At 23.5% G+C, this 12,905-nt stretch overlaps 1 protein-coding gene across 2 annotated transcripts in view; it reads right to left on the bottom strand.

Moving 5' to 3' along the window:
• The window catches only part of LOC136978654 (calcitonin gene-related peptide type 1 receptor-like), a 37,866-nt gene extending 26,150 nt beyond the window's left edge, over positions 1-11,716 (bottom strand). For both annotated transcript variants that reach the window (XM_067274394.1, XM_067274395.1), the window contains exon 1: positions 11,694-11,716. In XM_067274394.1, the coding sequence (XP_067130495.1) occupies positions 11,694-11,715 (22 nt within the window). In that variant the 5' untranslated portion in view covers position 11,716. The remainder of the gene's footprint in view (positions 1-11,693) is intronic.
• Positions 11,717-12,905: the final 1,189 nt, after the last annotated feature.

The raw sequence follows: 12,905 nt of genomic DNA, 5'->3' as shown, positions 1-12,905 counted from the left end.
GCATTTATTATGAATGTGGCATTTATGATGTTTTTGCTTTCAATGATATTGTTCGATCCTATTTAGGATAATTCTTCTCTCTTTTTTTAAATCTGATTAATGGCCGCTATAGAATTCTTTAGTTTGAGTGTTATTTATTTTTCATACATACAATTTGAATTATTCTGTGCTTCATTACTTCTGTAATAAGTAAATTTCTATACTTGACGAACAGTTTTGATAATATCTAAAACATGATGAGTGTTTCTAGTCTCGATTAATTCAATATACGAAATATATACGTATATGTATTAATTTTTTATTTTTATTTAAAAAAATTATAAAGATTTATTACTGAAATAAAAATTTTAGCTTAAGATTTACAATTTTATTGAGAAATAAACAAATTATAACTTATAACAGTACGAATTTAAAGAATTCATTCTGTCAGAAAAATATATTGTCTACAACAATTATATCGAGATAATTTATCAATGTATATTAAAATATATTTAGTAGTTACATTAATATACTTTTTGTGTTTTTATCCCTTTCCTATATCTGATCTAGGCTATCCTTGGTACTTCCTTCTTACTTTGATCTGTCTTTTTCCTTCTTTCTTCTCTTCCCTTTTAGCTTGTGTAGACTTTTGTCTTTCTTCAATACCAATTACAACAAAAAATTGGTTATCTTTACATAAAATAAATTTATAAATGACTTTCTTTTCTTTGTAATCTCATATCAATTACGGATACCTGTTTTTAATGTTATGAAGATTACGAACGTACAGAGTAAATATTGTTATTTTTTATTTTTCTTTGTTTAAAGAAATTATTTTACGGAAGCCTATTCAATACTTACATAATTTTTTAATAGAAAACAGACTCATATTATCAATAGTTCTGTTTGTCTATTGTTAAATACATTCATTTCCAAAAGTTGCCTAAAGCGAGTAACTTTAATTATTCCAACTCTCTACTCGTATAACAATATGGAGTTAGTTTACTTTCAAAAAGTGACTTTAATAATATCAAAATTGCAACAAGGGATCGAATAATGACAATTTATCAATCTAATCACTAAAGTTTCTCCACTTCTAATTCCTTTTGAAATTGCACAATAGCTTATAACGCGACGTATCTAATGGAACATCCACCAACAGCTGGATAGGAGCGCGTCGGGAAGTAAATCAAAAGGAGATAGAAAAAAAACGAATCAATGGAATTTCTCGTAAATTAAGTGTTATCGATTTGATATAAATGTATTAATGTTACATGTACACATCGAGTATTAAAATATATGTTTTCCTAGAAACAATATAGACCTGTAGCAATGCAGCAATGTAACATTTAACATTCCTATTTTTTCAAGTTTGTAACACAATAAATTAATTATTAATATTCAGTTATTATAAAAATAAATATAAAAACTTTTATAATAATCAAATAAAAAGTACTTTAATTTTATTTAATATAAACTATTTTTAATGTAGGAAATAACTTTCAATTTTTAGCGAAGATATTCAAATATTTTTATAATATAAATAGTAATATAATAATGTAATATATATATATTTATTTATTACATTATTATATTACTATTTATATATTTTATATATTTAAATCAAATCATTGTACTCAAATGTAATACATAGTAAAACTTTATCAAAAATATATCAATAATAATGTTGCACACCGACTAACACTTGATACAACATGAAAAAATTTGATAAAATGATGTGGATCATGTTCCTGTAACCGTGAAAAGGACGACAAAGAAGACTACAATACTCATTTTAAAAAAAAACTACAATACATTTTATTCTTATAAGTCTTTAATATTTTGTATTTTTACAATTTGTTTTATAAAAATATATTGTATTTCATTTTGGGTGTTTTATAATTTGATAAAATGTTTAAAATTAAATAAACAAAGACAACTATATTCAAAATTTACACGATATTAACAATTTAATCTTAATCTTTCTAGTTTAAAAATTGTATTATTAAAATTTTGTTAAAACTCTAGAAAACAATGAAATATTTAAATTGAGATTTTAACACTTCTCAAACTTACAAATTTATTTATTTCCTGTCATGGTCATATTTTACTTCAGTTGTAATCTTACAAATTGATTTTTAAAATTTGCATTTATTTTTTTTTCTTCTGGAGTATTCGGATAATATCAAGAATCCTGATAATATATCCTTTAATACTAAAAAGCTAAGATGAATTTATAGTTTCTGTTAAATTTAAAAATATTCAATTTAGCATAATGTATTACGCAGCTTTAAGCTGCGTAATACATTATGCTAAATTGTTTCATATTGTATCAAATGTGAGTAAATATATGAGAATATATAATAATAAAAGTAAAAATATAGGTTAATGTTACCTATGGTTCCAAAATGGCGGCTCGTCTCTGATTCCAGCAAATAGAAGAAAGAAAACAGTGGGGATGCACTTTCTAACCTAACGTAACCTATTCTAATAATTTCGTTGGTAATAAGTATGGTAATTTATTAGAATAGGTTAGGTCAGGTTAAAACGTGCGTTTCCACTGTTTCCTTTCTTCTATTTGCTGAAATCAGAGACGAGCCGCCATTTTGGAACCATAGGTAACATCAACCAAAATATATGTTTGGATATAATGATTTAGGATTTTCCAGTTTTTAGTAATAAGTTTGGCAGATAACCTTTTTTTTTTTTTTTTTGATAAAGTCGAAAAGTTGTTCACTTTCTAATCATTTTCGAGTATTAATAATTAATTTTCGAACAATTTATTAATAAGCCTTCTTTTCTGTATATATAAATTTTCTTTCGTACAATAATAAAAATCATTTCATTAAATCTCTGCAGTTTCCATTTCAATGAGTCGTAATGTTATTACATAAATATTTAGTCTCTAAGTTCTTTATCTATTAAAAAAAGAAAAATTCGATTTACTGTAAATTTCAGATGGAAAAAAATACTTACAGTTTACTTAAAATACTTTTGTAAAAGTTTAATAACTTATTCGGCTATAAAAAGTTGATTTCGTATCAGATACTATTCATTTAATAAATTTAATCAATACAGTTGATAAATATAATTATCCTGTTCGACTTCTTTAGCTAACGTTGAAATAATTTAAATAAAATTTCTGGATTCAGATAGATTTTTGTTTTAAAATAAAAAAAAAATCATCAAATTTATTCACATTTAATGATAAAATCTAACAGAAGATCGCTTGATGACAGAAAAATTAACACTAAACTAACACTCTTGCTTGAAGTACATTTTAAAACACAAATTAAAAAAAAATTAGACTGTTTTGTTATTAGCAAAAACAACTTAATTAATATTTAAAATTTTAATAAAATTATAAAAATTTGTTATTTAATTATATTTAATACACGTCTGGCAAAAATTTATACATTCAATGTTTAGATGCGATATGGTATAATAGATTTCTGTTATTGTCAATTTTAAACGTTTTCTTCTCAGAAACTATTAAACGTTTACCCAAATTGGTTAAAGAAACATAAGTTATCGATTGTAAAGAAACCATTTCTACTGACACTGATGCACATTTCAACATTCTTTCTATATACAATCTATATATCAATTTTTTAAACTCTGTTAAATGCTAGCGGATTTTCAACAAAAATTATTTAATACTATATTTATAGGTTAATTCATTAATAATTATGAGAATAAAATTACATGACAATAGCGTTATTATATCTTGAGTATACTTATTATATTTTTTCTTAATTTTAGTATTTACAAATAAATGTCGAGAAATCTTTCTTTTCTTACATCATATAAAATTTATGTGATAAATGATATAATTAACAAATGAATTCAGTAATTTCCAAATATTAAAGAAATGATAAACAAGCTTGATTTATAAAGCGGTTTACAAATAAAATCTGTGTTAAATATGAAAAAAAAATTAATAGTGTTAAAAATTATTATGTTGTAACTAAAACCTTATTTAAATATTCGATAAATTGTTTATTATAAGCGGTAGGTTTAATCAATTGAAATCGATGGTATTTCTCGAATTAAAATATAAAACATTTTGTCGATTGTTGATTCGAGTTTTCAACTTCGTAAAAGTAAAATAAATCACATCAATTATTTATCATCTAAAATTTCTGTTTACGCATCAAATTTGGGGTTTTCTAAACTAAATATACCAATTCTGTTTTTACACAAACTTTTTTACGTAAAACGGTCTGAAAAGAAATTCAATTCTCTTTTCACACGATTTGTTTTGATTTAACACGTTTCAATAAATTTGACTTTTTGAAAATCTCCATTTAATTTTAATTTTAAAAAAATCTTTAATATCACCTTTTCTGGAAAATCGCTCTTTTTAAAGAAAAAATTTATCCGAATTTGCATTTAAAGCTGCTACACACGCTCGAGAAAATTTAAAGATTTGGTTTGTTTTTTACGACTTATTCCAACTCGTGTAGCGACAATCAGTCTTTTGTTCTGACTTTATCTCACGATTGATGTAAAAAAATCAATTTAAGTTTCACGATTTGATTATTCTATTGTGTTTCTTTCGCTTTCTTTCAATACGGAGCCGCCGGTGGCCGAGTAGATAACACTTCTAAACGTTGGTCGTGGGTTCGCTCCTGACAAACGGGCCGGTCACGTCGAATTTCTGGGTTTTCTTCACGTTTTCAAATATCTAAATAGGGCCCAGTTTCCCGTAGAATGTCCTTAGAAAGTCATTCTCTCTTTGGCAGATCGCTTATTTGTTGTGTTACTTTATTTCATCAATCCAATCCTTTCAATATGAAATAGTTTTCGTATGCCATTTGATGTAAAAGTTAGAGATGATTTGGTATCTAATTGTTTGAAAAAAATGAAATAAAAAGTAAAATTTGTGCGAACAATATAAATATGTTAAATTTTTGTGATAAGTTATAATTGTTCCTCTTGATTTATGAACTAAAATTGAAATACAGTGGATCCTCGGTATACCACCTTAATCCGTTCCTGATGTTTGGACTTATACCGAATAGGACGTATATCAAACTAACCTTTCCCATAAGAAGTAATGTAAAAATGATTAATCCGTTCTGATGTAAAAACCCCTCTTGATATGGTATACTAATGGGGTTGTAAAATAATTTAAACATTGTTTGAGCACATTAATAAAAAAATAAATTTTATTATAGATTTTTAAAGTTATTACAGTATATTGTATTATATTATTTAAATCATTAAATCAAAATCAAATCAAATCAAACTCTAATTAATACTAATAATCTGTTTAGAAATTGATTTAATAATGTCTTTATTTTTCACGATTGTCGATATCGTCGTTCTTGGAATACGGTATGCAACAGTTAAATCTCTACACACATGCCACCTTCATATTTCTCAACAATTCTTTTTTCAGTTCCATTGTGATTCTAGTCATTTTTTTTTTTTTTTAGTTTTCTGTTGCTTTTCATTTGCCTTTTTGTAATTTATGATTAATAAAAACAATAAAATTTACTTACAAATTAAAATCAGAAGAAATTTAACAAAGTTATAAACCTTGGCACCGCGAACGTCTAGTCTGGTCTGGTACACCGATAGTGCTAGTACACCGATAGTACAAGTAGATAGATTTTCTACTTGTTCATAGATGGCGCATATAATTGAATTAAGTCGTATACCGAACAAAAGTCGTACACCGAGCAAAATTTGTTTCGTCCAAACAGGACGTATTCCGAATTGGACGTATTCTAAAGCAGACGTATACCGAGGTTTCACTGTAGTTTCTTTCGTTTCTCTGTAATCCTTAGAAGTAAGTTTAAGAATTTCAAAACAGTAACATCCAATGATGATGATTTTGAAATAGTTTGTTTAAATACATCTTATTATATTGATTTGGTTTGTCGTATTATTTTTACTGGTTTTTAATGTCTGGAACCAATCTCCAATTTCCCATACGAACAGTAACTTTTCTGTAGTTTTTGTTTTTTACACGGATTTTTCGGGCCATATCTACCGTGTAAAAGTAGTGTTGGATGTATTTGTTTTGTTTGTCAGCCTCTGCTTCCATCTGTTTCTCGGTTACTTAAAGTAAGTTTTGAAATTTTTAAAAATTATTTTCAACGATATCGCAAAGTTTATATTAGATCGAAGCTTCCTTCCGAATAGTTTGGTGAATAAACAGCCGTAAATAATCACAAAAGAATTTGAATAAAATAAGTTAAACATTGCACAAATAAATATAATCTTGTTATCATGTGATCCACAGTAGGATTATTGAATCATCTGTCACTGGGGTCTATGATTTAAAATCTTTCCCATACATATTTACTATTATTGACAGCATTATATGATGTTTGGCCCATTAAAATATTCTGCTTCCTTGGATTTTATCCTAAGGATGTCTATTGCTATCATTTTCTATATATATAATAATAATTTGATACCAGCATTTTATTTCAAAACCAATATAGATGAGATAATTAATACTTAATGTCCAATAAAAATTTTTCTATAATTTTCTCATACTTTTATGGAAAGGAAGCCAGCAAATTCGTTTTCTACAACAATATTTGCAAATTTTATAAAGACAAATGTAAATTTGATTACTTCGAAAACACAAAAGAATTTAAAACACGTTTGAAATAAGCATAAATGTTTCCGACCTCTGAAATCAGATAATGTTTTTCAGATTTGAAACATATACGATGATTTAGCAGAGACATTAACACGTCAGCATTGTTTCTCGGCTACCTCTTATAAATTTGCCAACTTTCGTTTACGCTTCCAGTCATTCGAAAAATGTTCTGACTTCATCGTTAAAAGTCTTGTAAAGTTCATACACTTTTTAAATTAAATTTTTTAAAAAGTACATTTTTTAATGTACTGTCTTTTTTTTACTTTCATTTAATAAATTACTTAGATATAATAATAATGAAAAATGTATCAGGATTCTGTTATTGGATTATTCCGCTCGACATCCTATTGACAGATTTACAGTAAAAGATTATAATTACAAACATATATCTTCACTAAGAATGATGAAAAGATCAAGAGTTTTTTACTGTGAATAATTTTTTATTTTAAACTTTACTTCAAAGTTCTAAATCTTGATAAAGCTTGTGGTGACATTTTTATTGTGGAATTTTATTCGCTGTTCTAAAAATAACATTATTTTTTTTCTAAAATTTAATGTTTAGGAAAGTAAAATCGCTTAATCTATTTTTAATACCTCCAATTTATAAGTGTTATAAACTTTTTAAAACAATTTTAGTATTTATTTTATTTAAAAACATTTATCAAACTGTTATAGATGCGATATATTGTTAAATTGATGAGGAATCTATTTTGAACTTTAATACATTTTTTATAGTATCAAAAATTTCTAATGATTTTAAATTAGTTTAATGTTTTTTTTATTATTTAGATTATTTTTCGCATAAAAAATATTCGACGTTGTAGACTTAATTAATATAAATAGAACTTTTTAATTAAACACGAAGTTCAACACTTGCGATCATTCTAGTAAAATAGTGTAAATAAAAATAGAAAAATAATATAAAGATTAAACTGGAACTAATTAAATTTTCCAAATATCATTAAATCTAAAATTAGATCAAAATATTTCACATGAAAATTAATAATCAATCTAAAATATTTCATCAATAATAGAAAAAAAGTCGTAAGCTAGATTAAATGATATTTTTTTGCAGTTTATCGCAACATAAGTTTTAAGTTCTTTGGGCTATGGCATGGGACGATTTATTTATAAATATCTCAAAATCGAATTTTTATTTTTGAAGCTGTCAGACAGTTATTTATAGAAAACATAAAAAGTTGCCAATATAAAGATACTTTTTTATGAATCAAGCCGTGAAAATTATTAAAAGGAATGTTCATGATATATATTTTATTTGATAAACAGTTTTTTTTAATAAGTAGATTTTTTAAACATTTAAATCGGTATATTAATACATTTTTCAGATTAACTTAATTTAGTCTCTTCCAATTTCACGAATTGATAACAAATCTTAACTTTTTACTTCCTTAATTAGATCAAGATCTTCTATTAATTTCTTAAAGTACTCAACGATTTTCTTAAATTGATAATCTATTTTCTTTTTAACTTCTTTTGACGATCGTTTTAACTTTCTTAAACTGATCATCGATTTGTTTAAGATATCCAAGTAATATTTATAAAAAAAAAGTTCAGATGATAACAGTAATAATAATTATGTTAAAGTAATTTAAGTAGCTATTACATCATTTCTATAAATATTAATAACGTTTATTGCCTTCAAGATATCACCATAATATGAAGAAAAAATAAAAATAAAATCAGTTTCGTTTAATTTTTACCGAATTATCAGTTTATTTAGTCGCTATAATAAAATAAATTACATATATTAAATGCTACGTTAATAAATATGTACAGTACAGTACGTTTATAATGAGGAATATACGTAGCTTCTGTTTCAAATATGTTATAAATATGTTTGCTTATAAAGTATTTACAGTAGTTATCAAAAGGCTAAACTATCTCTAAGACTATATCCAGAAAATTAAGGTTTAATTAACGTAATTAACATTAAGTATTCTAGAAATGAAGACGAAATAAAGTCAGCTTAAATTGAGATTCCGTTGCCATAAAATATTCTAGAAAATAAATTCCCTCTTTATAGAAATTTAATTACATTTTTAAAAATGCATAAATATCCGATTATCTAGTGAAAACTTTTTAATATTTTAATTATTTTATTATACCCTCTTATAAATAGAATTAAAATAAATATTTATACGAGAAGAGTTATGTCAATTAATGAAAACAACTTGTTAATTATAAACTTATAATATCATGTAATATTATCGAAGTTTATAGAAAAAGGAAAATGAAAATGTCGTCAATGAAAGTTTAAAATAACTATATTAATAAACTCGTTAATTATTAATAATTACAATACCATATAATTAAATAAAAAATATAAAAAGTAAAAAGTATATTTCATATGATGAGAAGATTATTTTATTTGAAAAAATCGATTTTATGTCATAGTTTTGATAGCAATTACGGTGGATAATTGGACTAAAAGCATCAAAAAAATTTATTGGGTGCTTATATGAAAAATTATTTAAAAACTACTTTCTATATAACATTATAATAAATATTCAGACATATTCTCACTTTTTAAATGTGAAAATATATCTGAGTATATCAGATATTTTAATGTTATGTGTGATTTGTCTTTCATTATTAGCATAATTAAATTCTGTCCTTTGTTATAAAAACAGAAATATGGCTTCAAATTAGACTGACATCATAAAACTACATTCGGACAAGCTGAAAATAAAATTTGTTTTTATTATTAAATTAATATGTAAGGTATATAAAAATCCTTATTTTTATTTGAGATAATGACTTTTTAATTAAAACAATTTTTTTTAATTTTAATTAAAGATGATTAAATTCTTAAAATTAAATCAAAACATGAAACTGAAAAAATAATAAAACCTAATACTGAAAAATAATCTTAATTAATTAGAAAGTCCAAAAAATACTGAAACATCTTCAATTTAAACACATCTTATATTTGTTAAATAAAATCCTAAAAAAATTAAGAAATAAACTGAGAAAATGTCAAACAAATTTTGAGAAAACATTTGTAGTTATTAAATTCTTAAAATATAACAAAGTTTAATGAAAATTGCTTTAATGAAATTTGAACCATAAACATATTATGAAATTCCCATAATATTATTCAGGAAACGAAAGGAAATACTATATTTGAATTTATCCATCTTTAACATTTATAAAGAATATTTACATTACTTTAACAACTCATACATAACAGGGTAAATTAGAAATGTCCTTGAATAAATCAACTGATGTATAAATACTTTTTCAAATTTTTGTATTAAAATTTAAGAAAAAATATCCTCAAAATAACCTTTTGTTCGCATATTTCGGCTCTTTCAACTGTCTTAACCATTAATTATCAAGAGATTAATTCACAGAAAGTTTGAAGAAGAAAGTGTAAAGATCTTTTGTAAGTGCAGCCTTCGTTAATGAATCTAAGACATAATTTATGTTTAATTTGTCATAATTATCTTAATTATATATGTAATTTTAGAAGAATTTTTCAAAGAAATTTTAATAAATATAGCTAGAAACTGCATCAATTATTCAATAACTTCCAAGAATGATTAATAATATTGCGATTTGACCAAGGTGATCCTGTTTATTGCATGTCAGATTCGTTTAAAACTAAGACGATACTGAAAGAGTATTAATAAATAATTTTATCATTAAATTAAAATTTTTATGTTTAAGCACCTGTTTACATAAACATTTATATTTTTTATTATTTATATTAACTGTTATAAAACTAAAAATTACAAATTTATAATTAATTTTACGAATATTTTAAACTCATTAAATGAGTTTTCGACTTTCAAATTTATAGAAAACATATATTATTTTCAATATTAATTTTTATAAATATTTAAAAATAATATAATTATAAATTAATATACTTTTTAAATATTGACAAAAATTATTTTATTTATAATTATATTTTAACATATTTTTATACAACATAAGAATTAATTTATATACAAAATATAGCCTCTTATATCCAAAAAAAACAACAACAAAATAATTAAAATACACGCTAAATATTTACTAATTACTACATTTGCCTACACGATTATTTTTCAATTAATTAAAACATGATTTAAGTACCATAAGTGTTTATCAATATTCTTTATGGAAAATTACTAAAAATCAATTCACGTACTGAATATAATTATAACGATATCTATTTATCAATTAAGAAAAAATTAAGGATTATCTGTTTATTATTTATTTATATTTATTATTTTAAAGTTCAATTACCAAAAGAAAAAATAGTTTTCCGATATAAAAATTTACCAATAATCTGATTACATAAATTTAACAATCATTTACCAATTCCCCAAACTCAATTGTTTATATAATATTAAATATTAAATAAAAGTAAATTATGCAAAATAAATATTCAAATTATTTTCAGTTTTCCTCCTTACATATTTCAAAAAAATTATTTAAATTAAATTCACTACTAGTGTCAAACGCTTGATTTTTTAATATATTAACATAATGAATTACAGATTTTATAGTTATATTTATTAGATTTTTCCTTCTATGTTTTTGTATGGTTTTAATGGAAAATCATTGAAAATGACAAAAGGTTAGAAGATAAAACGTTCACCCTTGAGAAAGTGTAATTCGATATTAAGGAAGATTAGACATCTATAAGAAAAAAGGAAAACAATTCTTACTAGCAGTTATCGACTGTCAGCATTTCTGAAATTTTAGACCAAACGAAAAATTATTCAGAAAGAGCTTTGGATGATATTACAAAATGTAATTTTGAAAAGTTTTCTTAAAAAAATAATATATATAAAATAATAATTTTAATATAAAATTACATAAAAATAACTACTATAAAGTTTTTAAATAGAGAGTGATATTTATTTTCTTTAATATATAATAATTTCTAAATAAATCATAATTTTATTTTATTTCTATATCGATAAAAACCTTTAAATCACATTAATTATTATTAAATGTATTTATATTATAATAATAAAATTAAGGCGAAATTTATAAGCAATAAATTCGAATTAATATAAATTATTATATTACCCCACATTTAGTGTTTACTGCTTTGTATTTATAAAGATTGACTTACCTATACAATTACACGGGAGCATCTCCTCTCACTCAAATTTATCTGAACAACTTTTTCATCTTTTCTCACTTAAATAAGGCACACTAGATGGCGCTGTTCGTGAAGGACCAATGGGCGTCGAGATAATATTTGAATATACAATATAAAAATATATATTTTTTGCAACGTAATATTTTAAAATGTTTTTATTATTAACGTTATTTTATTATTCGGAGAAAATTGACAAATAATTTAAATAGCCTAAAATTTAATTGGAAAATAGCGGGTGAATGATTTTTTAAAATGTCAAAAGTTATTATGACATAACAATTAATTTTTATTCCATCTCCAACATTTTTTAATGAAATATTTCGTGTAACGAGATCTTTATTGTGAAGAATTTTTGCTACTGAAATAGTATATCGGAAGTAATAAGAAACTAGGTTTAAGTCTTTTATTGTTCAGCTTTGACGAATGAATGAGCTTATAGAGAAATGGAATGGTAAGATAAACATCTTTTTTCATCGTTTTTCGTTTCCAACAAGTAAAACTGATGTTTACCAGCATTATTAAACATATGTTAATATCTATACGTTTCCAATTAATATATAAGAGATTTATACATTCATAATGTATATTTTAACATATATATAAATGCATAATTTTTTCTAAAATACTATAACGTTTGTGGGATTTATATAACTTCCCTAAAGTTATATAACACCATTTTCTTATATAAGTGAAAATAGAAGCCGTGATAAAAATTTTCAATCAACGTGTTTAATATATAAAATAATTTTAGAAAATGTTCCAATTACATTAAAAAAGTTAAATAAGCAAAAGCTAATGTTTAGCCATACAGTGTTAAATAAATAACATTTTAAAATGTTTATTCTACCTGATCAATATGTTTGTAAAGTTAATGATCTATACACAGAAAACCTTTTATATTTTCAATGATGTTCTGCATTTATGTATTCAAATCACATACAGATAATTTATAACTATATGTTAATTTTAGTGATAATGCTGTCTGTTTTGAAAGATTAGATTTAATGTTATATAACATGCAAGAGGTTAACAAGGTAAGGAGTTGATTAAAAAGGAAACTTTAATTTGCAAATGTTATTTTTAAAAGTTGAAACAGCTGGATTAATCAGTTTTAATAATAGGAAATTCGTAAAGATAATATTATATTAAACTTCAATTTTTTGTTAAATAAATAAAATAAAG

Source organism: Centruroides vittatus, unplaced genomic scaffold (assembly GCF_030686945.1).
Source record: "Centruroides vittatus isolate TY-2023 unplaced genomic scaffold, ASM3068694v2 contig_549, whole genome shotgun sequence".
Lineage (NCBI taxonomy): Eukaryota > Metazoa > Arthropoda > Arachnida > Scorpiones > Buthidae > Centruroides > Centruroides vittatus.
This window is presented reverse-complemented; position numbering and strand designations above follow the sequence as displayed.